The following is a 24,088-nucleotide window of genomic DNA, read 5'->3' on the forward strand; positions in this document are numbered from 1 at the left end:
CTCTATCAATGGTCCGGCTGCCTTATGCGTTCGTAAAAAACATCAGCCAAAGTATTACACCATTCTCTCTATCAACCCCCCGTCTGTGTACATCAACCTTCAGATCCCACGTGCCTCTAATGCTCCTCCTGTACCAGGCTTCTCCAGTCTACTGTCCTCTCTGGGCCTCCCGGGCCCCTGCCAGATCTTGCGTGTCCCTGTTATAGTGTAGGTCCAGTGACTGGAGAGTCTGGCGTTAATCATTGTGTCCCTGGTGAACCGGGATTTTACTGTACGTGCCCCTGCAGGCTGATGTGTGTTTGGTTTCTCCCACACCCCATGGGACGGATTGAATGAAGGTGGCTGTTTCCGGGCGTGGCCTCTAGAGAGGGACCCCGATGATTAGTGTGTCTTGTCCTGATGGCAGTTTGCTCTCGGGGTTGGGCCTAAAGGGGCATATGGGGTCGAGGGGCCCACAGTACGGGGAGAGACAGATCACCACTCACTCGGTGTCTCAGTCGGAAGTCCTGCCCCCGAGCGGGCCGCTTCCCTTTATTGGTTCCCCGCAGACCACGCCTGGCCTGCGGATGTAGGGGTGTGTGTTCAGTGTGGACACAGACAACTAGACCGTAATCATTACATCCCTACCAAACTCCGGGGTTTCTTTTCTTCCCACAACAAACGACATTGCAGAATGTGCATGAATAACGTAATATGCCTGGCAATTAATTTACACAGACTTTGGATACTTGCGTTTTCCCATGTCGTCGGCGGTTGGGTCTCAGCAGGCATGCAAAGTCTCTCAGTCTTTGGCTGGGCTGGGGATTCGGCCTCAACCCATACCTCACCGAGCGGGGTCCCCCGCTCGGACTTAAGACCCGAGGGCTACCAGTGGCTGCAGCAGGCGTTGGTGAAGCCGCAGCCTCTCCTCGGGTGGCTGTCGTATCTTCCTCGGTGGTCGTCTCTTCGCTTTCAAGAGCATTCTCATCTTGGAGTAGACCTTCCTCGGTGTCACCTCCACCGATGGGACTGCCCTGAACCAGGAAGCATTCCTCGTCACTGTCTCCTCTCCCCTCCTGGCGGTGACCATAGTTCCTTTTGTGGTTTCGACGGTCCAGAGACCAGGCTCGAACCGGGTTTGAAACTTGCCCCCTGCTCGTTTATTTCGTAGAATCACCTGCATTCCAGGTGGGGGTATCTTTGATGCGGCCCTCCGGTGGTGACTAGCCCGTCGATTGCCTTGTTCACGTCTCCCTTGGGTCCCTTCCGGGTGAGCGGGCACAGGTGTCCATTCTCGACTGCTGGGAAGGAGATCCCTCCTGGTTCCTTGGAACATGAGACTCCACGGGCTCCTTTGGGTGGTGCAATGTGGCGTGCTCCTATATTCCCTCAGAAATTCATGCAGTCGATGTTCCGGGTCAGCCTGCTCCACCAGGGCTATGCGGAATGTCTTATTTAGTGTACGCATAAAGCGTTCCACTTCTCCATTGGCTTGGGGCCATTGGGGTGTGATGCGTCTGTGTCGAATCCCTCTTTGGCTGAGGTAGATGGCAAATTCAACGCCCTGAAACGGCGGTCCATTATCGCTGCGGAGTTCCTTGGGATAGCCAAACATGGAGAATATCTTCTCAAGGGCGGGCCCCACCTGTCCAAAGGCCGTGGACGGTACTTTCTCTACCACGGGGTATTTGGAGTGTGCATCCACCACGACTAGGGTGTGCCCCCCTCCGGGGAAGCTCCCAAAGTCCACGCTTACTCTCTCCCAGGGTGTTAAGCAGGCATCCTCCGTAATGACGGTTTGGGGTCGGTCCGGCTCACCAGTGAGTTGGCAGGCTAGGCAGCCCCGGACATGTTCCTCCACCATCCGTTCCAGATCAGGGAACCACATCTTCTCTCGGATTCTGGACTTCATTTTGGTGGTCCCTTGGTGTCCCCCGTGGGCCAGTTGGATCGCCCGCTGTCTCAGGGCCGACGGGATGACCAGCCGCGGGCCTCGTAATAGGATGCCGTCTTCTGTGGCACTTAGATCGTGCCGAATGCGCCACATCTGAGTAAGTTCTTCTTTGTCTTCTTGCGTCCACGAGTTTGCCTGATGTAGGTACCCAGCCCACGATCCTTCTCGAACCGCTCTCAAAGTTTTCACATACACCGAGTCCGTCTCCGCCCCCTCCTTGATGTCATCCAGCGTCATGTTTTGGGGGCATGCAGTGAGGGCAACCCACTGGGCGAACTCATCGCCCCCTTCATCCGTCCCCGTCTGGTCTGGGCTCAGTGGATGGCGGGATAGAAAGTCCGCTGGGTTCTTGGCTCCTGGCCGATAGACCACTTCCATCTCATACGGCTGTAGCTGAACCGCCCATCTCTCTATCCGCGGGGGCGGATGGGGCGAGGTTCCCTTGAATAGGGGCACCAGTGGCTCGTGGTCGGTGACCATTACAAAAGGGTGCCCTCGTAGGTATAGATGAAAATGGCTGCAGGCCCATTTAATGGCGAGCGCCTCACGTTCGATTTGGGTGTACCTTGCCTCAGTTGGGGTGAGGGCTTTGCTGGCAAAGCTTAAGGCTGTCCACTGGCCCGGCCCTTGCTCTTGGGTCAGTACTACACCCAGCCCCACTGGGCTAGCGTCGACTAGTACTTCTGTCCGTTTTTTAGGGTCAAAATAAGCCAGCGTGGCCTTCTCCAGCAGTGCCGTCTTGATCCCTTGGAACGCCTCCTCCTCTTTCGATCCCCACTTCCACGGGGTGTCCGTTCTCGTTAGGGCGCGAAGCGGTTCGCTCCACTTGGCCAAGCCCGAAATGAACCGGCCACAATAGGTGGCCATGCCAAGAAAACTCCTGACCTCCGTTGGTGATGTCGGGGCACGGGCATCTTTGATAGCTTTGGATTTTCGGGGGTCCACCTGAATCCCTTCCTGACTAAAAACGTAGCCGAAGAACTCGATTTTTGGCTGAAAGAATTGGCACTTGTCTTTGTGTAACATCGCACCATGAGCACTCAACCTCCGGAGTGTATCTCGCAGGTGTTTGTGATGTTCGGCCGCCGTTGCCGAGTGAATGAGGATGTCATCGCTGACATTGATGACTCCCGGTAACCCGGACAACAGCTCCCTGATGATGTTTTGAAACACCTCGGCTGCCGAAGAGATACCGAAGTTGAGTCTTTTGTATCTTCGGAGCCCTAGGTGGGTGCTGAAAGTGGTTATGAATCTGCTGTCCTCGGCCAGGGGCAGCTGGTGATAGCCCGCGTTCAAATCGATCTTTGAAAACCACCGTGATCCGTTTGCATCGGCGATGATGTCGTCCATCGTTGGGGTCAGGTGATGTTCTCTCTTGATGGCTTGGTTTGGCAACCTCATGTCGATACACAACCTAATGGCTCCAGGTTGGCGAGGTTTTTCTACAATCACCATGGGGGATACTCAGGGGGTGGGTCCCGAGACTTTTTCGATGACCCCCAGGCTTTCCAGGTTCTCCAGTTCCTTTTCTACCAGAGGCCTCAAATGAAATGGAATCCGGCGATGCCTCAACGCAGTTGGCTTAACCGTCTTGTCAATGTGCAATCGTATTGGGTCACACTTGATGCACCCCAGGCCCTTGAAGAGTTCCGGAAACTGAGCCAACAGTTCATCCACCCGATGTGCAAAGGCTATCAGCTTTAGATCCTCTGCCGTGTGACTACTCAGCAGTGTTTCTGCCTCCCTGTCGATGATGTGGACTGTTGCTGTTACCTCAACCTCATCAGCTTTGATAGGCACTATCATCTTTCCCTTCAGTGGGAGTGGGGTGTGGGCCCCATACGCAAAGATCCTTGTCCTGGAAGGTATTACCTGTGGCCTGGGTCGTAGTTGATTGAATTGCTGCAGTCCCATTACATTCACGGTGGCCCCGGTGTCAGTTATGGCCTTTACCTCATTTCCTCCCAGTTGGATGATGCACGTGGGTTGTGGTCGCCTCCTGCGTTTCAGTTCCCGCGCGAAGGAGATGATGTGTACTTCTTCGTCTTCGGAGTCGGAGTATTCGTCCACAGTTGGTAGATATCTTCCTTGGGGGGCCTCGGCTCCTTCCGAGGGTGTCGAGTCATCTAGAGATAGTTGCCGCACTGCTTTCGGCAGTGATTTGAACTTCTTCGGCCCTCTTGTGTAGTTGCGCCGTCGGCAGACGGACGCAAAATGATTTAGGATCCCACAGTTCGTGCACGTTTTTCCTTGTGCAGGGCAGTCTTTGGCGGCATGTGGTTCATATCCGCAGTATCCGCATTTTGTCCGGGAACCTTCCTTCTGGGTGTCCTTGTGGTATCTGTTCTTTGGCTTCGTCATCACCGCATCCACTTTTTCCACCTTGATGTTGTCGCCTTTCCCTGAACCTTTGTTCAGGGCTTGATCCATGGCGGTGGCCCTCACTGCTGACAGGTCGTGCGACCGAGCTAAAATTAGTATGTCTTCGAGTGAGATGCCTGGCTTTCTCAAGATCAACCCCTTAGCGTCTTGTCCCCTCACCCTTGAATGATCTGCCTTCGTAAGGCTTTGGGTTGGTCTTCGTTGGTGCATGTGCTTGCGAGTTCCCTCACTCGAGCATAGAAGCGGTCCATGGACTCTCCTTCCCGCTGCCTTGCCTGCCCCAGCTTGAATACCTCGAAGTCCAAATTCAACTGTGGATCAAAATAACCGTTGATTGCCCGGACAGCCGCGTCGTAGTCGTCCACCGTACCAGTGTTAGGTAGATGCTTGAATAGTTTGAATATTTCATCACCTGCGTAGTGGAGTAGCAAAGATCGCTTTATCGCCCCCTCCGTTTCCCTGGACGCCACAAAATAGTTTTCTAGGCGCTCCAGCCAGATCTTCCACCTTGGTGATGCAGTTGATGGATCTTCGACCTCGCTGAAGGGTGGCAGAACTCCAGACGCAGCATGCTGGTATGGGATGCGTGCAGGTGCCGCAGGTTCGTCGTCGACCATGGCTTGACTGTCCCTGCGTTACTCCGATGCCTTCTTTTTGTGTCTCTTGGGGTCGTTATCACCGATGTTGTACCTCTTCCCCTTAACTCCCTGCTCCTCTGTGACCTGAGGTTGGGGTCGCTCTGCCCCTTCTTATTGCACTGTGGCGTGTGTGATCCCCTTTTGCACTTGCTTGTGCTTGCCTGTGATATCTCTTGCTTTTGTGTGGCTGTGAGCAAGTTCATGAGGTGGCAGCGCCTTTTGTTGGCCAATGTTTGTTTGTGGCCCCTCTGGAGACGCTTGCAGGCTCCTTGCAGCCGTGGGGGCGTCACCGATGTCGCGCGCTGCTTCCTCTTCCTTTTTTGCGCCTCCCCTGCCTCGCGGTGATACCGGGCCTCAGCCGGTTTGCTTTCTCACGCTGCTCGCGCGTGGTGGGGTGGGCCGCTCGTTACTGCGCATGCGCGCAGGACTTCCTTGCGTGTGGGCCTCGCTCCACACAGCGGCTCTGCTTCCCCGCGCTTTGCTCTTCCTTCCCCACTCCGGCCTCGCATGCAGTTTCTGGCCACTTCGCTGCTTACCGGGGTCAGGCCACACAATGTTTTGTCCCGCTCGCCTCTCGACGGGGTTCCGAGGAGTGGGGATCACCGGCACCACCCAGCGCTCCTCAGTTCGCCGTTGTCGGGTAGGTGGGCATGGGACCGGATCCCACCCTCGTCGCCAGTGTCCTGATGGCAGCTTGCTCTGGGGGTTGGGCCTAAAGGGGCATATGGGGTCGAGGGGCCCACAGTACGGGGAGAGACAGATCACCACTCACTCGGTGTCTCAGTCGGAAGTCCTGCCCCCGAGCGGGCCGCTTCCCTTTATTGGTTCCCCGCAGGCTACGCCTGGCCTGCGGATGTAGGGGTGTGTGTTCAGTGTGGACACAGACAACTAGACCGTAATCATTACATGTCTTACGTTCCTCAAAGCCTCACCGCGTCAATCGTTCCTAAGCCTCTACCTGTAGCCGTGTGCCTGTGTGAACTTCGAGGTGTGTGGCCCGTAGCCTCTATGAGTCTTCACTGGCGACGAGCGGTGCTTTCCGTGGCTCACGGTGCGTCATGGCGTACGTACCTGTTGGACGGCTGTGCGGTGCTGGTGCCGCGTGACCGGTGGAGCCCAGGTCGGCCATGTGCGTGTGCCCTGGCACAGTAGGAGGCTTCCAAAGCAGCTGTGCACTGCGGGCAGCGGGTGCAGCTTCGGAGTCTGGAGAGCGGTGCCCCTCCCAGCAGCTGGACCGAGCGTGTGAAGGACTGAGCAGAGCTCCGGCTCGCAGCGGTGAAGACCACAGAAAAAAACAGCCCCTACCCCTGGCATCATTTCAGAGGCAAGGCGTTCAATTCCGCCCTGGGTGAAGATTTGAAGTTGTGTCCCAAAAAAAAAAAAAATGCATGGACAGTCCTAATATTCGTAAAGGAGGGTCACGTGATTGAAGAATATTTTTTTTCAAAAGGAGAAACACAGTGAAATAATCTCCTAATAACCCCTGCATGCAGGCTGAATAAGGGAAAAAAGGGATACAGGAATCAAGATTGTCATTGGCTGGGTTTAATTGGACAAATAATCGCAAACACAACAGCAGTGGAATCTTTTATCGTGGAAGGTGCCCGCCCCATCGGCGCAAGCACCTAAGTGCAAAGAGTGGGTCCAGAGAGATCTACTCTTCTTTGAAGTCACCAAAGTGGAAAATGCTCAGAAACTGGCTCTGATGTTCATTTAGGGGGAAGAGACATCTACAAAATATCCAAGTCAATCAATGAAGCTGTCCCGAAGACGCAACTCACCCACAGAGCAGCCCTAACTGCGCATTTTGAACCTATGGCGAACCAGGATTATGAGAGGTTCCTACTTCGCCAAGCAAGCAGCAGGCTGAGGAGTCCATTGATGTTTTCTATGCGCCTCTGAAAGAATTGGCCCGTACACGTGGTTTCAATGACGAGAATGAGGACATAATTCAATTCAAATCATGAATTGAATTCAAGGGTGCGCCTCAGCCAAACTCTGGGAGCGGATCCTGGAAGAGTCAGGGAAATCTCTAGCTAATATCCTAACGCTAGGCACAGCGCACCAATATAAACGCTTTACCGGAGGTGCAAAAGAGAAGCGGTGACATGGATGATGACGAGAGTGAGGAACACGCTGTCCACTCTGTCTTTACGATCGGCACAGCCTCTCAAACCCCAAGGCGCCTTTCGCAGTCCCAAATACAAGTTGGAGATCACCCTTCACCTGCATATTGATCAATCAGTGCAGCTGGTAGATCTCCAACACCGGCGCATTGCGTTCCATCTAGGAACTCTTGTGGAGAAAGAACTAGATGGACTTGGAACCACAGGCGTCATCGAAAAGGTGAAGGGGCCAACCCCATGGGTATTGCTAATTGTGCTCATGAGGAAACCCAACCAGCCCAGGGAGGTTCGAATATGTGTGGACATGCACCCGCCAAACCTTGCTATAAAACAGTAATGGCACCTCACCTCGACAATTGATGACCTGATTGGCGAGCTCAGTGGAGCCAGTTGGTTTTCCAAGTTGGACCTGTGCTCAGGGTATCACCAGCTCATTCTTGCTGAGGAGCCCTGTTACATTACAGCTTTTTCAACACACGTGGGACTGCGGCACTAAAAACGCTTGAGTTTTGGCATTTTTAGTGCCACTGAGATGTTTCAAAATACAATTCAAGAGCTTCCTGTGGACCCCCCAGGAGTTGCGAATGTCAGCGATGACATTTTGATTCATGCAAAGACTGTGCCAGAGCACAACACCTGGTTAAAAAGGTGTTACAACGAATTCCGGGCTCTGGTCTCACTCTGCATCGCAACAAGTGTGAATTCTTGCAACAGAGGTTAGACTTCTTTGGCTGTGTCTTCTCATCGGAGGGGGTCGCCCCTGGACCCAGATAAAGTACATGACACTAAAGAAGCCCTACGCCAGCCTCGGGGACAGAGGTGCCCAGTTTCATAGGCATGGTCCATTTTTGTGGCCGTTTCATCAAGAATCTCACAACACTGACACAACCTCTCCAAGAGTCAACCAAACTTTTCATCCCGTGGTCCTGAGAGTCTGAACAAGAAGCTGCTTTTCAGGCCACGAAGGATGCTTTGTCATCCTCCACCACGCTGGGCTGCTTTGACCTGAGGCAGATTACGATGATAGCGGTGGATGCCAGCCCTCAAGGATTGGGGCAGTCTTAATGCAGAGGTCCACTGAGTACAATGACTGGGCCCCTGTAGCCTTTGCAAGTGAATCACTGGCCAACGTGGAGCAAAGATATTCTCAAATTGAGAAGGAGGCCATCGCCATTCGTTGGGGATGTCGCCATTTCCATCTATACTTGTATGGGAAGCCCTTCACGGTCACCACTGATCTTAAGCTGTTAATTCCACTCTTAAATAGTACAGCATCCGAGCCACCTCAGAAAACCGAGAAGTGGATGCTTGAATTACAGGAGTATAACTGCCTTGTGTTGCCGGAGTGGTGATTTATTGACCACCGGGTCCGGCTGGCCGGTTTTTGGAATCTTTTGGTCATGCTATTTCCCCTACTGCGGCCAAATACAGACATTGTTTGGTTCTTGGGGATTTTAATATACACATGGATCAACTAGCCGAGCCGGATTGCGTGAAGTTATATGAATCCTTAAGTATTCTTAATTTGATGCCCCAGGTTCGGCTCCCCATTCATGAAAAAGGGCATCCCTTGGACAAGATATTCTTCACAACTATGTTAGAAAAAGACACGCCTCTCCCCTTAATCTGGTCGGACCATTTTTTGCTGACCTTTATAATAGGCAGGAAACCCGAAAAGCCCCGATCCTATTGTAAGCCGCGGGCCAGCAGTTTTAGGCCATTTGACCAGATTACGTCAGAGACCGTCGCCGCTGTACTCAGCCAGTATCCGATTCCCTTTAGGGGTATTTTAGAGAGAGATGTACTCTCACTAGAGGGCTGGCTTCGGGACTGGTCTATGCAATTAGCCCCGCCTAACATACAAGCAGCCAAGACATGTAGATCTTCTGCTCCATGGTTTATGGGGGCTCTAAGAAAAAGTAAAAGCGCCTGCAAACGCTTAGAGAGACTGTGGAGAAAGAACTCTGATGCTGTAAATAAAACCATCTATAAAGTGGCTTTGAAAGCCCACTATGCCAAAGTTCGGGAAGAATTTTTTTTTTCTTCTCTTCACAAATTGAACTAGCGGGCAACAGCAGCAGGGAACTGTTCAAGATGGTAAAGGATGTTTCCTCCCCCAATGCAATCATTAGTTCCTTCATCCCCACCTACGAATGGACAAATCACATTGCGAATAATTTTTTAAATAAAATTACAATTATTCAGGATTTGTTTGGAGCCACATATCTGCTCCCCCTGCCCTCTCCAAAGCCGATGGGTCCCTCTGGGAGTTCTCCCCCATGCCTCTGACCAGTTCTTTGAAAATTATGAAAGCATTGAAATCAGGTTCACCCTCAGACACTTGCCGGGCGAAAGGGTTGGCATCTATCGCGGAAGTGGTTAATCCTGATGTGAATCGGGTTCTGAACCACTCCTTGACTGAGGGACTAATGCCTGAAAGCTGGAAGCATGGAACAATTCTCCCACTCCTAAAAAAACCTTCAGCAGACCCCACTGTGGCCAGCGATTATAGACCAATATCACTGCTACCCTTCTTCTCCAAGGCATCGGAGAAGTACGTAAATGCTGTTGTTACAGACTTTGTGGAAACAACTCATGGACTGCATCCGAGCCAGTCAGGATTTAGAGCCTACTTTAATACTGAGACGGCCTTGTTGGAAGTCTCAGATACTATTAAAACAACCCTGGACAGAGGAGGGAAAGCGGTACTAATACTATTAGACCTTTCTGCGGCCTTCGATACCGTGCCCCATGATTTACTCTTGCACAGATTTCAGGACTGTGGCATTGGTGGCACGGTTCTTAGATGGTTTTCCTCCTTCCTCCAGCAGACAGTTTGTCCCCCCCCCCCCCCTTCTCTGCCCCTATCGTCCCACAGGGCTCTATTTTGAGCCCAACTCTGTTCAACATATATATGGCTCCTCTGGCTATCCTGGCAGAGGAATACGGGGCTCAAATAATATCTTACGCTGACGATACGCAGTTAGTATTTACCTGCAAGATCGGGCCACACGATGAGAGGTAGCGAAATTAACACTTGCCTGTCAAAGGTGTTCGCCTGGTTTCTGCAAAATCATCTGCTTTGCAACACAGATAAATCTGAAATCATCTTTTTTGGCCATAACCCGGGAGAGGAATGGCGCAAATGGTGGCCCTAAAACTTGTCCCCCACCAGTAAGTCCAGTCATCACCGTAAAAAACCTTGGAGCTAAACTGGACGCTGACATGTCCATGAAGTCCCAAGTGCAAACAGTGGCCGGCACCTGTTTTGGCCTTTTAAAAATGATGAGGAACTTCCTCCCCCTACTCCCAATTGAGCACAGAAAAACAGTGGTTCAAGCCCTGGTCACGTCAAGGTTGGACTCTGCTAACGTTTTGTACCTCGGCATCTCTGAGTAGTTATTAGGACGCCTGCAAGTGGTACAAAACGCGGCGGCCAGGGCTGTCCTTATGGTCGGCTCCAGGACACATATGACTCCTCACTTAAAGTCCCTGCACTGGCTTCCGGTGCCAAAGAGGGTTGACTTCAAAGCCCTGGTGCTGACCTTCAAAGTTTTCCGCAACATAGGAGCCCCTTATATTAGCAACAGAATTCAGCACTATGCCCCATCCAGAACCTTGAGGTCTTCAACCCTCCAACTGTCGACTGTGCCAGAGTTCAATCGTTCTCGTATGGGGGGCCGCTCTTTTCAAGTAGTGGCCACCAAACTATGGAACAGCTTACCGTCTTCTATGAGACAGATACAGGCTCTCCTCAGCTTCAGGAGAAGTCTTAAAACCTGGCTTTTCCAACACTAATGGAGTCGTAAAAGGCAGGTGCAGTCAGTGCTATGTTAAAAGGGTCTTTCAGCGCTGGGACACTCTTTAGAGTAGCCGTGCGCTTTACAAATACCCAGCAACATAACATGTGGAGTATCGCCCAGGGTCTAACAACCTGGCAGACTATTTGTCCCAGACCCTCATGCAGCCACTTCTGAGGAAGAAGATGATGCTGATGAGACAGAAGAATAAGTGCGGTACTTGACTGACAGGTCTTGTCCCATTCCCCTCTCTGCCGACGATGTTTGTCGCAGCACCAACCAGGATGAATGTCTCCAGAGAACTCTGGAAACCGCAAAGACCAATAATCGGCACAGTTTCAAAAGCCATTGAGCTCTACTCACCCAGGAGGCACAGCTAATCATCGAAAGTCTATACCACCTTTGCCAGGAGTTGAGTGCTAACCTAAATGGGTGCCTCCTGCGATGGCATTGTATCTTCATCCCCACCAAACTCACCGATGGGGTGATTCAACTAGCCCACGCTGGGCACCAGGGCATGGTTAAGACCAAGAACATACTCCGAACCAAAGTATGGTTTCACTCAATAGATGGGAAGGTCAACGTAGTCGTCAGATCCTGCTCATGGTGCCAAGCTTCTGGGGATGCAAATCCACCACCGCTAATACTGACTGAGAATGGACCCACTGTCTGTGGGTGTGTGCCAGTCTGGATTTCAGGGGTCTCCCAGATCGGAGGCATACCCTGGTGATGATCGACGATTATTCCAAATATCTGGAAGTAGAAATCTTGTCTTCTCAGAGTCCCAATGAAGCTGTGCCCAAATTGGAAAAAACTATGGCTACCCATGGGTTGATCAAGGAACTCCGAACCTACAATGGTCCTCCTTCCAAAGGGCAAGAGATAGCTTCGTATCTCACATCTTTGGGAATCACCCACAAGAAGATCATTCCACGGTCGCCCCAAGCCAATGACGAGGCCGAAATGAGAGCTCTTTATAAAGTCATCCGGATTGCATCGGCAAGCCACCAGTCTCCTGAGCTAGCCATTTACTCTTTTGTTCATGATTATCGGCAGGCTCCCCCCACTACCACAGGGCGAGCACCTGGGCGCCTGTCAATGGGTAGTGTAGTCATGGACTCCATTCTTCACCATCCTGAATGGGGCCCAGGTCCGGTTGATGATCACCTGGTTTATGAGAAAAGGAAACAGTCCAAAGCGAATGTCAGCCATCGATGGAGAGCAAAGATGTCAAATCTGAAAGTCGCTGATTTGGTGCTAGTACAGGATCGATAATTTAGGCTGCCTTTTGAGCGTGACCCTTGGAACATGGTTTCTTTGCCCGGCACTCAAGTCACGGCTCGTCGTGGACATGAAACAGTCACTCTTAACATCTCAGCATTCAAGAGATTTCATCTCAGCGGAAGTAGCTCCCCTGAAGTCTGGGAAGAGGCTTCTAGAACAAACTGACCGGACGATTGGTCTGACGCTGAGCAACTGGAGAGTGCGTCATCGGAGGCTCTAGATCCTGAACCCAGAAGTCCTGGCGTGGCCGCGTTCCCTCTGGGGACCCCTGTCATCAGTGAGGCTCATCTCCAAACTGGCCACAGTATTCACACCAGACATGAACTCCAGAGCAATCCTAGGCCTTCGGCCAGGCATAAAGAACATGTGGTGTGATGAGCCGTGATGTTCAGGGTCTAAGGTAAATTCCTGTTAACAGGTATGTCACATTTTCAGGTGACTCTGTTCTTACCATGTGATGCCCTCGGCTTTCTATGAAGGATTCAGTTGTGGTTTGTTTCTCGTCATGTTTTATATGGACTTCTACATTTCGGATAGTTTGTAGTGCTGCTCCACTGACGCAAGCGGAGCATCTGGCTTACACCATTGTGTCCCTGGTGAACCGACGTTTTAGTGTATGCGCATCTGCGGGCCGATGTGTGTTTGGTTTCTCTCACAGCACGTGGGGCCACATGAATAAAGATGTCTGCTGCCAGGTGTGGCCTGTAGAGAGGTACCCCCGATGACTGCAGCACATTTTATGTTCCTCAAAGCCTCAACGAGTCAGTCATTCCTAGGCTTCTACCCCATAGCCGCATGCCCATGAGAACTTCGAGTTGTAGCCCGCAACCCCTAAAAGTCTTCATCCTATACGCCACAACTGCGAGACCTCCTGGGTCCTTGCCAGACCTCCTGGGCCCCTGCCAGACCTCCCGGACGCTCACTGCACAAGCTGTGATTAGTTGCAACCCTTGAACCTAGTGGAACTTCGGTAGCCATGTTCCATCACTGGGTCAGCCTACTGACCGCCTGCTCTTCTCCTCCCTTGGACTTACTGGTCCCCTCTCCAACCTGCCAATCACTGGACCACTGCTGCCCACAGATCTCCCGGTCTTGCCCTCCTGTGGAACTTCCGGTCCTCTGTTCAGCCTGCCATTCACAGGATCAGTGCTGCCCGCCACTCTCTTAATCTAGTCCTCGCTTGGACCAATAGTATAACAAAACTTGAGGGGGCTCCCCTGCTAATTTCAAGGAGGGCATCCATGCTTCGGACCCAGTCAGGAGCTTTTTGGCCTGCACAGTGCCAGAGGGGGCCCCCGGGAGCTCGGGCCCTCTGCACCGCAGGGGCTGTTGTTATGCCATTACCTTGGATGTGCCAGTTCCCTGTCCAGCCTGCCATTCATGGGACCAGTGCTGCCTACGGTATTCCTAGTTGTTCCTTCCTTGCACCTACCAGTCCTCTATCAGCCTGCAATTTACAGGACCACTGCTGCCCTCTACTCCCTCAGTCTTGTCCTCCCTTGGATGTACTAATCCTCTGTCCAGCCTGTCATCCATGGGACCTGTGCTGCCCAACACCCTCCTGGTCTTTCCTCCCTTGCACCTGCCGGTCCTCTTTTCAACCTGCCATGGGACCAGTGCTGCTTACCGCCCTCCTGGTCTAGTCCTCCCTTGCACCTTCCAATCCTCTGTCCAGCCTTCATTTACTGGACCAGTGATGCCTACTGCGCTCCCATTAATTTTGCCCATTGGACGTACCGGTGCTCTGTCCAGCTGCTACCCATCAGAACAGTCCTGCTTACCGCCTTCCTGGTCTTTCCTTCCTTGCATCTAGCGATCCTCTGTCCACCGTGCCGCTCGCAGGACCAGTGCTGCCTACCACACTCATGGTTTTTTTCTTCCTTGCACCTTCCGGCTCCTTGTCCAGCCTACTACCTATTGGACAAGTGCTGCCTATCACCCTCCTGGTCTAGTCCTTCCTTGCACCCACTGGCCCTCTGTCCATCCAGCTACCCATTGGACAAGTGCTGCCCACGCCCTCTCTGTCCAGTCCTCTCTTGTACCCACCAGGGGCCCAGCCTGCTACTCCCGGGCCAGGGCTGCCTACTTATTACCAGACTCTTCTTTGCCAGACCTACCATCCTCCAGCAAGGAGTGGATTGGACAAGTGCTGCCAATGAGCCAATAGTTGTTCCAGGGATTCTGCCCACCCACTGGACCAGGATCACGCCTCTCCTCATAAGTTAAACCTCGCTGCAGGAACTGTGAGATGTGACTTTGCATGAATGGGCTTCAACCAGACTCAAGGGAAGCGAGGCTCCTCTGGACTAGAACCCCAAAGGGCTGTTGATCCTCTAGGCCCTTCAGACTGCCCCACAGTATTCAGAGGCTCCTGTAACTCCAAGGGCCCTCAGCGCATCCTTCTAAAACTGCAGGACAGAGATACTGGAACCGATTAACAAGTGGTTCCTGCAGAGAAGGCGGACTTCGCCCAGTGACATGGTGCCCCCACCCATCTTCAAGATGCATATAACATGGGTGTTTTTCTTAACCAAGACACCAGAAGGTGGGTTCACTGCTGCTAGGCATTGCTGCCTGGCACTACAGATGGGAAACAAGGAGGGACAGGATGAAACCAAGGCTTTCACTCTAGGTCCACAGAAGAAACACACTCTTCCTGCTCTGCTGTTCATTCTGCTGAGGAAGAGAAATGGACGACTGAGGACATCCCAGAAACAAAGTGCTGGGGGAGTGGGCAGCACTTCAATAACGAAAGGGAAGACACAGCCTAGGGTGCAACCAAGCACTGGAACCAAATAACTACAAACAGCCGAAAAAAACACTTTGTGTGTGAATTGTGTGGCCTCCAGTGTGGATCATATATGGGCAGAAAGATGTCGACCCTTGATAGGGATATATTTGTTTGATCCCTAGTCCTCTTTTTATACTCTATCCTAGAGGCCCACTGAATAAAGCCTACTCGGACCCTTGGATATAGTTCTATCTACCCCTTACTAACTCCTTCTCATTGCTCATCTTTGTAAGACCCCTCAGCTCCTCCCCTTTGGGGAGTTTTAGCCCCCACCATGGACCTTGCAGTCTGTGTGTGAGGGGGGAACCCAATGATGAAGCAAGTCACCCTTGGGTGAGTGAGGATTCTTGTCCTAAAGACATTTCTTTTCCATCACATACACATACTAATGAGTATATAGGACAGAATTTAGATACATGCAACCTGTTTGTCCTATTTCATCAGATAGCCCAACATACACAGTGTGAATTCTTTTTATAGTTTGGTGAGGTACGGCCAAGATGCAGAGCAGTGGTGGTAAAGTGCATTAAAGGTTGCACCGCTGATGCACCTTTATTTAAGAAGTGTTTATAAAAAGTATTCCAGTTGTGGCGAGAAGGGCTAGTCTGATTCTAAACGGGCACAGATACCTTGCTGAAGAGTGTCTGGTGTTAACATGGTGGTGGTAGTAAGTTGATGGGCTCGAAGTGAGATTCATCCAGGCATCCTGCCGGGTACCTGGCACAGTGGCCCAAAGCCCTGGCTCAACCCCAATTGGCATTATGTTCTCCGCTCTGCCCATGACCAAGTCTTCTGAGTAGGTGCTGTCCATTGCCAGTATTTCTCAGCACCCCCCTCCCCCCCCGCCCCAGTTTCCCATTATAGCAGCACAGCTAGGGAGTAGTGCAAGTCCAGTGTTAGAGTATCCTCCAAGGACCTACCTTCAGAGTGGTGCGACAACGTGAGCAAGCTGACGCAGGAGGCCCCGATGCCGGACCCGAAAACTGTGATGCGCAGGGGATCTCCCCCAAAGAAGGCGATGTTCTCACTGATCCATCGGAGGGCCTGGATCTGGTCCAGCAGGCCATAATTCCCCTTAGCAGCCTGGTCTCCGGTGCTCAGGAACCCTGCAACCAACAGAGACAGGAGATCAGGAACCCCCCTGTGATGCCCCATTCGTCTGTACCCCAACACATCGCAGACTTGTCCCACATGTTCAGGAACTCTACAACCAACAGAGACAGGAAATCTGAAAGACCCTATGACACCCCATTCCGACTGTACCCCAACACATCGCAGACTTGTCCCACATGTTCAGGAACTCTACAACCAACAGAGACAGGAAATCTGAAAGACCCTATGACACCCCATTCCGACTGTACCCCAACACATCGCAGACTTGTCCCACATGTTCAGGAACCCTGCAACCAACAGAGACAGGAAATCTGAAAGACCCTATGACACCCCATTCCGACTGTACCCCAACACATCGCAGACTTGTCCCACGTGTTCAGGAACGCTTTGACCAACAGAAACAGGAGATTGAAAACACCCATTGACACCCCATTCTGACTGACTATACCCCAACACAGACAGAAAATCAGAAACCCCCCTGTGATGCCCCATTCCGACTGTACCCCAACGCATTGCAGACTTTTCCCACGTGTTCAGAAACCCTTCAACCAACAGAAACAGGAGATCACAAACACCCTGCAACACCACATTCTGACTGACTATACCCCAACACAGACAGAAAATCAGAAACACACTGTGACACCCCATTTCGACTCTACCCCAACACAGAGGCAGGAAATCAGAAACCCCATGTGACACCCCATTCTGACTGTACCCCAACATGTCAAAGAAACCCCTGTGACACCCAATTCTGACTGTACCCCAAAACATCACAGACACTCCATTCTGACTGTAATCCAACACATCGCAGACTAGTCACAAGTGTTCAGGAACCCTTCAACCAACAGAGACAAGAAATCTGAAACCCCCTGTGACACCCCATTCTGACTGTACCCCAAAACATCACAGACTGAGCAGAAACAGGAAATCAGAAACCCCCTGTGACGCCCTATTCCAACTGTACCCCAACACATCACACACTTGTCCCACATTTTCAGGAACCCTGATACCAACAGACACAGGAAATCTGAAACACCCTGTGATGCCCCATTTCACTATATCCCAACACAGAGACAGGAAATCAGAAACCCCCTGTGACACCCCATTCTGACTGTACCCCAACACAGAAATAGGAAATCGGAAATCCCCTGGTTCATCCCGTTCCGACTATACCCCACCACAGACAGGAAATCAGAAGCCCTCTGTCACAACCCATTCCAACTGTACCCCAACACATCACAGAAACACCTGTGACACCCCATTCCGACGTTACCCCAACACGTCACAGACAGGTCCAACATGTTCAGGAACCCTGCAATCAACAGAGACAGGACATCAGAACCCCCTGAGACACCACTCAGACTGTACCCCAACACATCACAGCCTGGTCTCCAGTGCCCAGGAAACCTGCAACCAACAAGGACAGGAAATGAGAAACCCCATAGGACACCCCATTCCGACTGTACCCCAACATATCATTAAAAAACCCTGTGACACCCCATTCCGAATGTACCCCAACACATCACAGAAACCCCCTGTCACACCCCATTCCAATTGTACCCCAACACATCGCAGACTGGTCCACCATGTTTAGAAACCTATCAACCATCAGAGATATGAAATCAGAAAACCCCTATGTCACTGGGGTGTCATAGGGGTTTTCTGATTTCATATCCAACATGTCACAGACTGGTCCAACATGTTTTAGGAAACCTGCAACCAACAGAGACAGCAAATCAAAACCCCCATTTGACACACCATTCCAACTGTACCCCAACATGTCACAAACTGGTCCCACGTGTTCAGGAACCCTTCCACCAACAGAAACAGGAAACCAAAAACTCCCTGGACATCCCATTCCGACTGGTCCCAACTGGTCCCACTTGTTCAGGAACCCTCCGACCAACAGAAATAGGATTTCAGAAACCCCTGTGACACCTTATTCCAACTGTACCCCAACACGTCACAGAAATCCCTGTGACCCCCATTCCGACTGTACCCCAACACATCACAGAAATCCCCTGTGACACCCCATTCCGACTGTACCCCAACACATCGCAGACTAGTCACAAGTGTTCAGAAACCCTTCAACCAACAGAGATAGGAAATCCGAAACCCCCTGTGACAACCCATTCTGACTGTACCCCAACACATCACATATTGAACAGAAACAGGAAATCAGAAACTCCCTGTAATGCCCCATTCCAATTGTACTCTAACACATCGCAGACTTGTCCAAAATGTTCAGGAACCCTGCAACCAACAGAGACAGTAAATCTGAAATACCCTGTGGCACCCCATTCCAACTGTACCCCAAAACAGAGACAAGAAATCAGAAACCCCCTGTGACATCCCCTTCTGACTGTACCCCAACACAGAGACAGGAAATCAGAAACCCCCTATCACACCCAATTCCAACTGTACCCCAACACATCACAGAAACCCCTGTGACACCTCATTCCGACTGTACCCCAACACGTCGCAAACAGGTCCCACATGTTCAGGAACCCTGCAACCAACAGAGACAGGAAACCAGAACCCCCTGTGACACCCCATTCCGACTGTACTCCAACACATCACAAAAAACCCCTGTGACGCCCTATTCCGACTGTACCCCAACATATCGCAGACTGGTCCACCGTGTTTAGGAACCCTTAAAACAACAGAGATAGGAAATCAGAAACCCCCTGTGACACCCCATTCCGACAGTAGTCCAACACATCACAGACTTGTCCCAAGTGTTCAGGAACCCTCCGACCAACAGAAATAGGATTTCAGAAACCCCTGTGACACCTTATTCCAACTGTACCCCAACACGTCACAGAAATCCCTGTGACCCCCATTCCGACTGTACCCCAACACATCACAGAAATCCCCTGTGACACCCCATTCCGACTGTACCCCAACACATCGCAGACTAGTCACAAGTGTTCAGAAACCCTTCAACAAACAGAGATAGGAAATCCGAAACCCCCTGTGACAACCCATTCTGACTGTACCCCAACACATCACATATTGAACAGAAACAGGAAATCAGAAACCCCCTGTAACGCCCCATTCCAATTGTACTCTAACACATCGCAGACTTGTCCAAAATGTTCAGGAACCCTGCAACCAACAGAGACAGTAAATCTGAAATACCCTGTGGCACCCCATTCCAACTGTACCCCAAAACAGAGACAAGAAATCAGAAACCCCCTGTGACATCCCATTCTGACTGTACCCCAACACAGAGACAGGAAATCAGAAACCCCCTATCACACCCAATTCCAACTGTACCCCAACACATCACAGAAACCCCTGTGACACCTCATTCCGACTGTACCCCAACACGTCGCAAACAGGTCCCACATGTTCAGGAACCCTGCAACCAACAGAGACAGGAAACCAGAACCCCCTGTGACACCCCATTCCGACTGTACTCCAACACATCACAAAAAACCCCTGTGACGCCCTATTCCGACTGTACCCCAACATATCGCAGACTGGTCCACCGTGTTTAGGAACCCTTCAAACAACAGAGATAGGAAATCAGACACCCTGTGACACCCCATTCCGACTGTACTCCAACACATCACAGACTTGTCCCAAGTGTTCAGGAACCCTTCGACCAACAGAGACAGGAAATAAAACAAAAAATGGAACACCTCATTATGAGTATACCCCAACACGTCACAGACTGGTCCCACGTATTTAGGAACTCTTTGACCAACAGAGACAGGAAATCAGAACCCCCACTGTGACATTCCATTCCGACTGTACCCCAACACGTCACAGACCGGTCCCACATGTTCAGGAACCCTTCAACCAACAGAGACAGGAATTCAGAAATCCCCTGTGACACCCCACTCCGACTGTACCCCAACACATCACAGACTTGTCCCACATGTTCAGGAACTATTTAACAAACACAAACAGGAAATCAGAACCCCCCTATAACACCCCATTCCTACTGTACCCCAACACATCACAGACTGGTCCAATGAGTTGAGGAACCCTTCAACCAACAGAGGCAGGGAATCAGAAACCCGCTGTGAGACCCCATTCCGACTGTACCCCAACACATCACTGACTGGTCCCGCATGTTTAGGAAACTTGAGATCAACAGAGACAGGAAATCAGAAACCCCCCATAACACTGTGACCTCCAATCAGAATGCATTGCTACAAATCACCACCTGGACTGGCAGGAGCAGCTCATCACACATGGACCTAGGAAACTTGGCATCTGTGCGAGGGGGGCGGTAGCATGAATATGCAGGGGAAGGGACGATACATGGGACAAAAAAAAGAGCATCTTGATGAAAGTACAATGCAGCAGGCAACAAAGGTCCCAGAAGCATGTGTTTAAGGCCGTGGAATGAGTATTCAATTGCACCACCTCTTTTCTTGCTAAAAGATACAGGGCCACAAGCATCAAAGTAAGGAATCGCAATTCCATATGCATGTAGGACTAGCCCAAAAAATTGCGATTCCTACACATTTCTTAAATGCGACTCGCAAATTGCGATTCGCATTTAAGGAATAGCTTCTCATTCATTCCTATGGGCCCAGAGGCCCATAGGAATGAATGATATTGCATGTGCAATTTGCGAGTACCAAATAGGCACTCACAAATTGCGCATGCAATTTGAAGGGTGCCAAAAGGCCACCCTGATGCACCCCCCAAAAAAGGTAGGTATGCACCTGTGGTGCATCACAATGCACTTTGAAAAATGAATTTATTTGCATTTTTCAAAGGAATTGCAAATTACCATCAACTTGAAGTTGATGGTAATTTGCAATTCTAAATTGCTAAAATGCAATTTGCAATCGCATAATGCATCACATTTAGGGGTTCGCATTTTGCGACTCCCTAACTGCATTCGCAATTACGGGGATTGCAAAAAATAGCGATTTACTCAATTGCGAATTGCAAAAAAAATACATACATCTCAAAAGGGCATTCTGCGATCGCACACGGGCGTATTTTGCGATTCGCACTATTTACGCACAATGGTTTGATGCATGTGCCCCACAGTGTGTTCCAAGTTTCCTATTAAATTAATCAACGCCATTGTCAGCACGAGACATACAAGTGGGGTAGTTAAATGCGATGCACAGGGGAGACTGGTGTTAATGGGTGCAAGGGGCGTTGCCCTGCCACCCTTGTGAGAGAGGCAAGAAAAGGTTAACAAAAATAGACAGCTGAAATGCGGGCTGACCGACACAGTCCCCGCAGGGGACCCTCATAAGAGGGCGGCCCCTTTAGTGCCACAAGATGGCACACTGGGCAGCCTAGTCTTTTGGCCAGAGTTCCCTGCTGGGGTCCCGCGCGTCACTTCCGGCCGTCGGGGGGTTCAGGGAGAGGTATATAGTCCTCCCCCGCCCCCCTGGTGGCCTCTTTGTCCCCTCTCCCTGACGCCGACTCGGTCGTGTCCCCTGAGCTGCTGCATTGCCAGCGCGGTGAGTGCAAATCACCCCCCACTACCCCCCGCCCAGTCTCCCAAGTCCCGTGTAGCACCTTGGGGTGCACGGCCCGGCGGCGGCCCGCGGGAGGTGGGGTCGGGGCAGCTCTCGGCGTCACGGGTGGTGGAGTGAGGCTCGCCCCCTCCGGTGTGGCAAGGAGGCGAGGCAGGGCCCCTAGCCAGCAGCGTTGCCGAGGCCTCTGCCCATGGCTAGTCTGGGTCTGTCACCCCGAGGGCCGCGCAGCCCTCCCCCCCGTGCCGGATAGGCCCCATGGGGCTCGTGGTTTTATTAGCGGTGGGGGCCAAGGCAGTGTTGATCGCCGCATGGTGTGAAGTGCGAGTGATCTCAGTGGGCGGGAGCTTCGGCGGCCGAAGGGGTAGTTGGTGTCCTGCTCGCCGCTATGCGCTTCAACGTCTTGTCAGGGGTAGTAGGCACTATATAAATAAAATATTCAATTACACATAGGTTAGTGTCTAGAAGCCTTTGACTGCCCCAGTATCCCAAGAGGAGGCCAGAAGTGTCCTTGCCTGCCACCCCCTCTGCGTGCAGTGTCATCGGAAGCTTCAGTGTGCTCCGAGTACACGCCCTGCGGCTCTGACCGGGCCCACTCCTGGAAGTTACTGGAGTTTTATTGAGGTACATGGAGGTACTGATTTGTTCTCTCTATTATCTTCTGCTCCCTGTAGCACGTTGTAAGGGGTGGGGCATTGAGTTTTAATAGGTTTGTCTAAGAGGAGTTTAATATTAAATTAAACACACGGAGCTCATCTCTGATCTCCATTACACCGCCTTCCTAAACATGAGCCTAACTGGAGGCTTCCTGGTACCGAAGGGGCAGTAGTCGAGCATTGTTTGGCCGGTGTATGAGCCTCGGCAGCCCAACGGATAGTCTGCCGACTTTGGTACTGGATACCAGGGTTCGAGCCTCGAGGTCGCGTCCTCATCCTGTGATTCTGGGCAAATATCTTAATCCCCCCCGTGCCTGAATGTATAATGTAAATACAGTGCTATGTAAGCGCTTCTATACCCTCGAGTCGAGTCGCGCTGAGAGTTCGCCCCCCGCCCGCCTGCTGGGACCTGGCGGAGTTGTCCTGGACGTTAAGGGGGAGGGGGGGGCTCCGTGCGCACACTGCCACCCCACCCTAAGATGCCGGCGTGTATATGGGGCAGCTGGGGGATCGCATGCGGAGGGCGGTGGTGCCGTAGACGGCTTGCCGATGCAAGGCAGGCAATGTGCACACCGGGGCGAGCGCGAGCCCTCCCGGTACTATGGAGAAGAGTTTTCAGCCCACTCTGGGTAACGGCTCCGCCCACGAGCGTTCCCGCGACACAATTTGGATTTTCAGCCTTTCCCCCTCTCTATGCCATGGGATTGGTGCTTGCTGAACGCCAGCATACCCCACGTGACCTGCAGTATGGGTGTAAATGGCAGATTAGCGAGGTAAGCGTAGGACAACAGGGTGTGGGTGCACTAAGCCCCGTTCGGGATTGTTTTGGGTGTTCTTGTCCCTCGGGGAGGCCGCGGGAGGCCTTGTAACCGGGGAGCTAAGTTCGAGTCTGGGCCTTAGATTGCAGCCTGCGATGCGGGGCAAATCAAACAATCTCCCGGTGTTTTAAACTGTATGAGATTGCCAATATTTGCGTAGAGACAGATCGGCTGACATCACAATTTGGGCTTTCAATTGCAAAAGAGACAAGCAAGGAGTAAGGAGTGCTTGCCCGAGTTGATGGTGTTGCTTCAATCTGGCTCAATTTAGGGAGCAGCTACATTAGCTTTAGTGTCGGTTGTGAAAACCTTCATTTCCAGTCAGTTGCAGTTTCGAAAGTTGGAGTATAATGTGCAAGTTAAAGGACTGTCCTTTCATGCACCGGTTCTCATCATCGTCTGATCGCTACATGCTTTCATCTCCTTTACTTCATTATGCGCACGAAAAAGTGTCTCTCAAATCGGTGTATTAACACTTGTTTCATAGAAATTATGGAAATGTCACTTTTTGCAATCCTTTACTTCGGCAGCTATCTTCAATGTTTGACCCCTTTGCCTGCCATCCACAGTTGAATGACTAACACAGTTAACAGCAGTTCCAAATTACGCGAGCAGTAAGAAGTGATCATACGAATGTTCAGCAGCAATAGCAGCCAACAATTTTAATCGGGAAGTCGGTGCTTCCCCCCAGTAGCCAAAGGCAAACGCAGCATTGCAGCTTACAATGTAACGGGTAAACACAAGGTTCATGGCAGGTATGATGTACTTGCTGCATCATAAGCAATATTGTCTGTCAGCGCGCTCAAGTGAAAGTTTGCAATATTATTAACAAGCTCAGTTGCTGCTTATTTATCTTATGCAACTACCAACCATTGACAAAGCCAACAACCCTGACGTGTCGGGTATGATGTTCTTGCTGGATCATATATCTGCATGCAATGACAGAAACAGCAAAATACCAGTCTGGAGACACATCACCTAGGCACAGAATAGCTCCCTCAAGCACAGGGGGACCCGGGTGCAGGTACTCAGGGGGTGTCACCAGGGGCAGGTTTATACCAGGTTTTATGGTTGCAACTACACAAGAG

At 51.5% G+C, this 24,088-nt stretch overlaps 1 protein-coding gene across 3 annotated transcripts in view; it reads right to left on the reverse strand.

The window, feature by feature from the left end:
- Positions 1-24,088, reverse strand: part of LOC146829706 (neuroligin-3) — a 1,048,059-nt gene that overhangs the window by 114,409 nt on the left and 909,562 nt on the right. For all 3 annotated transcript variants that reach the window (XM_085608418.1, XM_085608416.1, XM_085608417.1), the window contains one exon: positions 15,875-16,060. In XM_085608418.1, the coding sequence (XP_085464544.1) occupies positions 15,875-16,060 (186 nt within the window). The remainder of the gene's footprint in view (positions 1-15,874; positions 16,061-24,088) is intronic.

The sequence above is a fragment of the Triturus cristatus genome, chromosome 5_2, assembly GCF_964204655.1.
Source record: "Triturus cristatus chromosome 5_2, aTriCri1.1, whole genome shotgun sequence".
Lineage (NCBI taxonomy): Eukaryota > Metazoa > Chordata > Amphibia > Caudata > Salamandridae > Triturus > Triturus cristatus.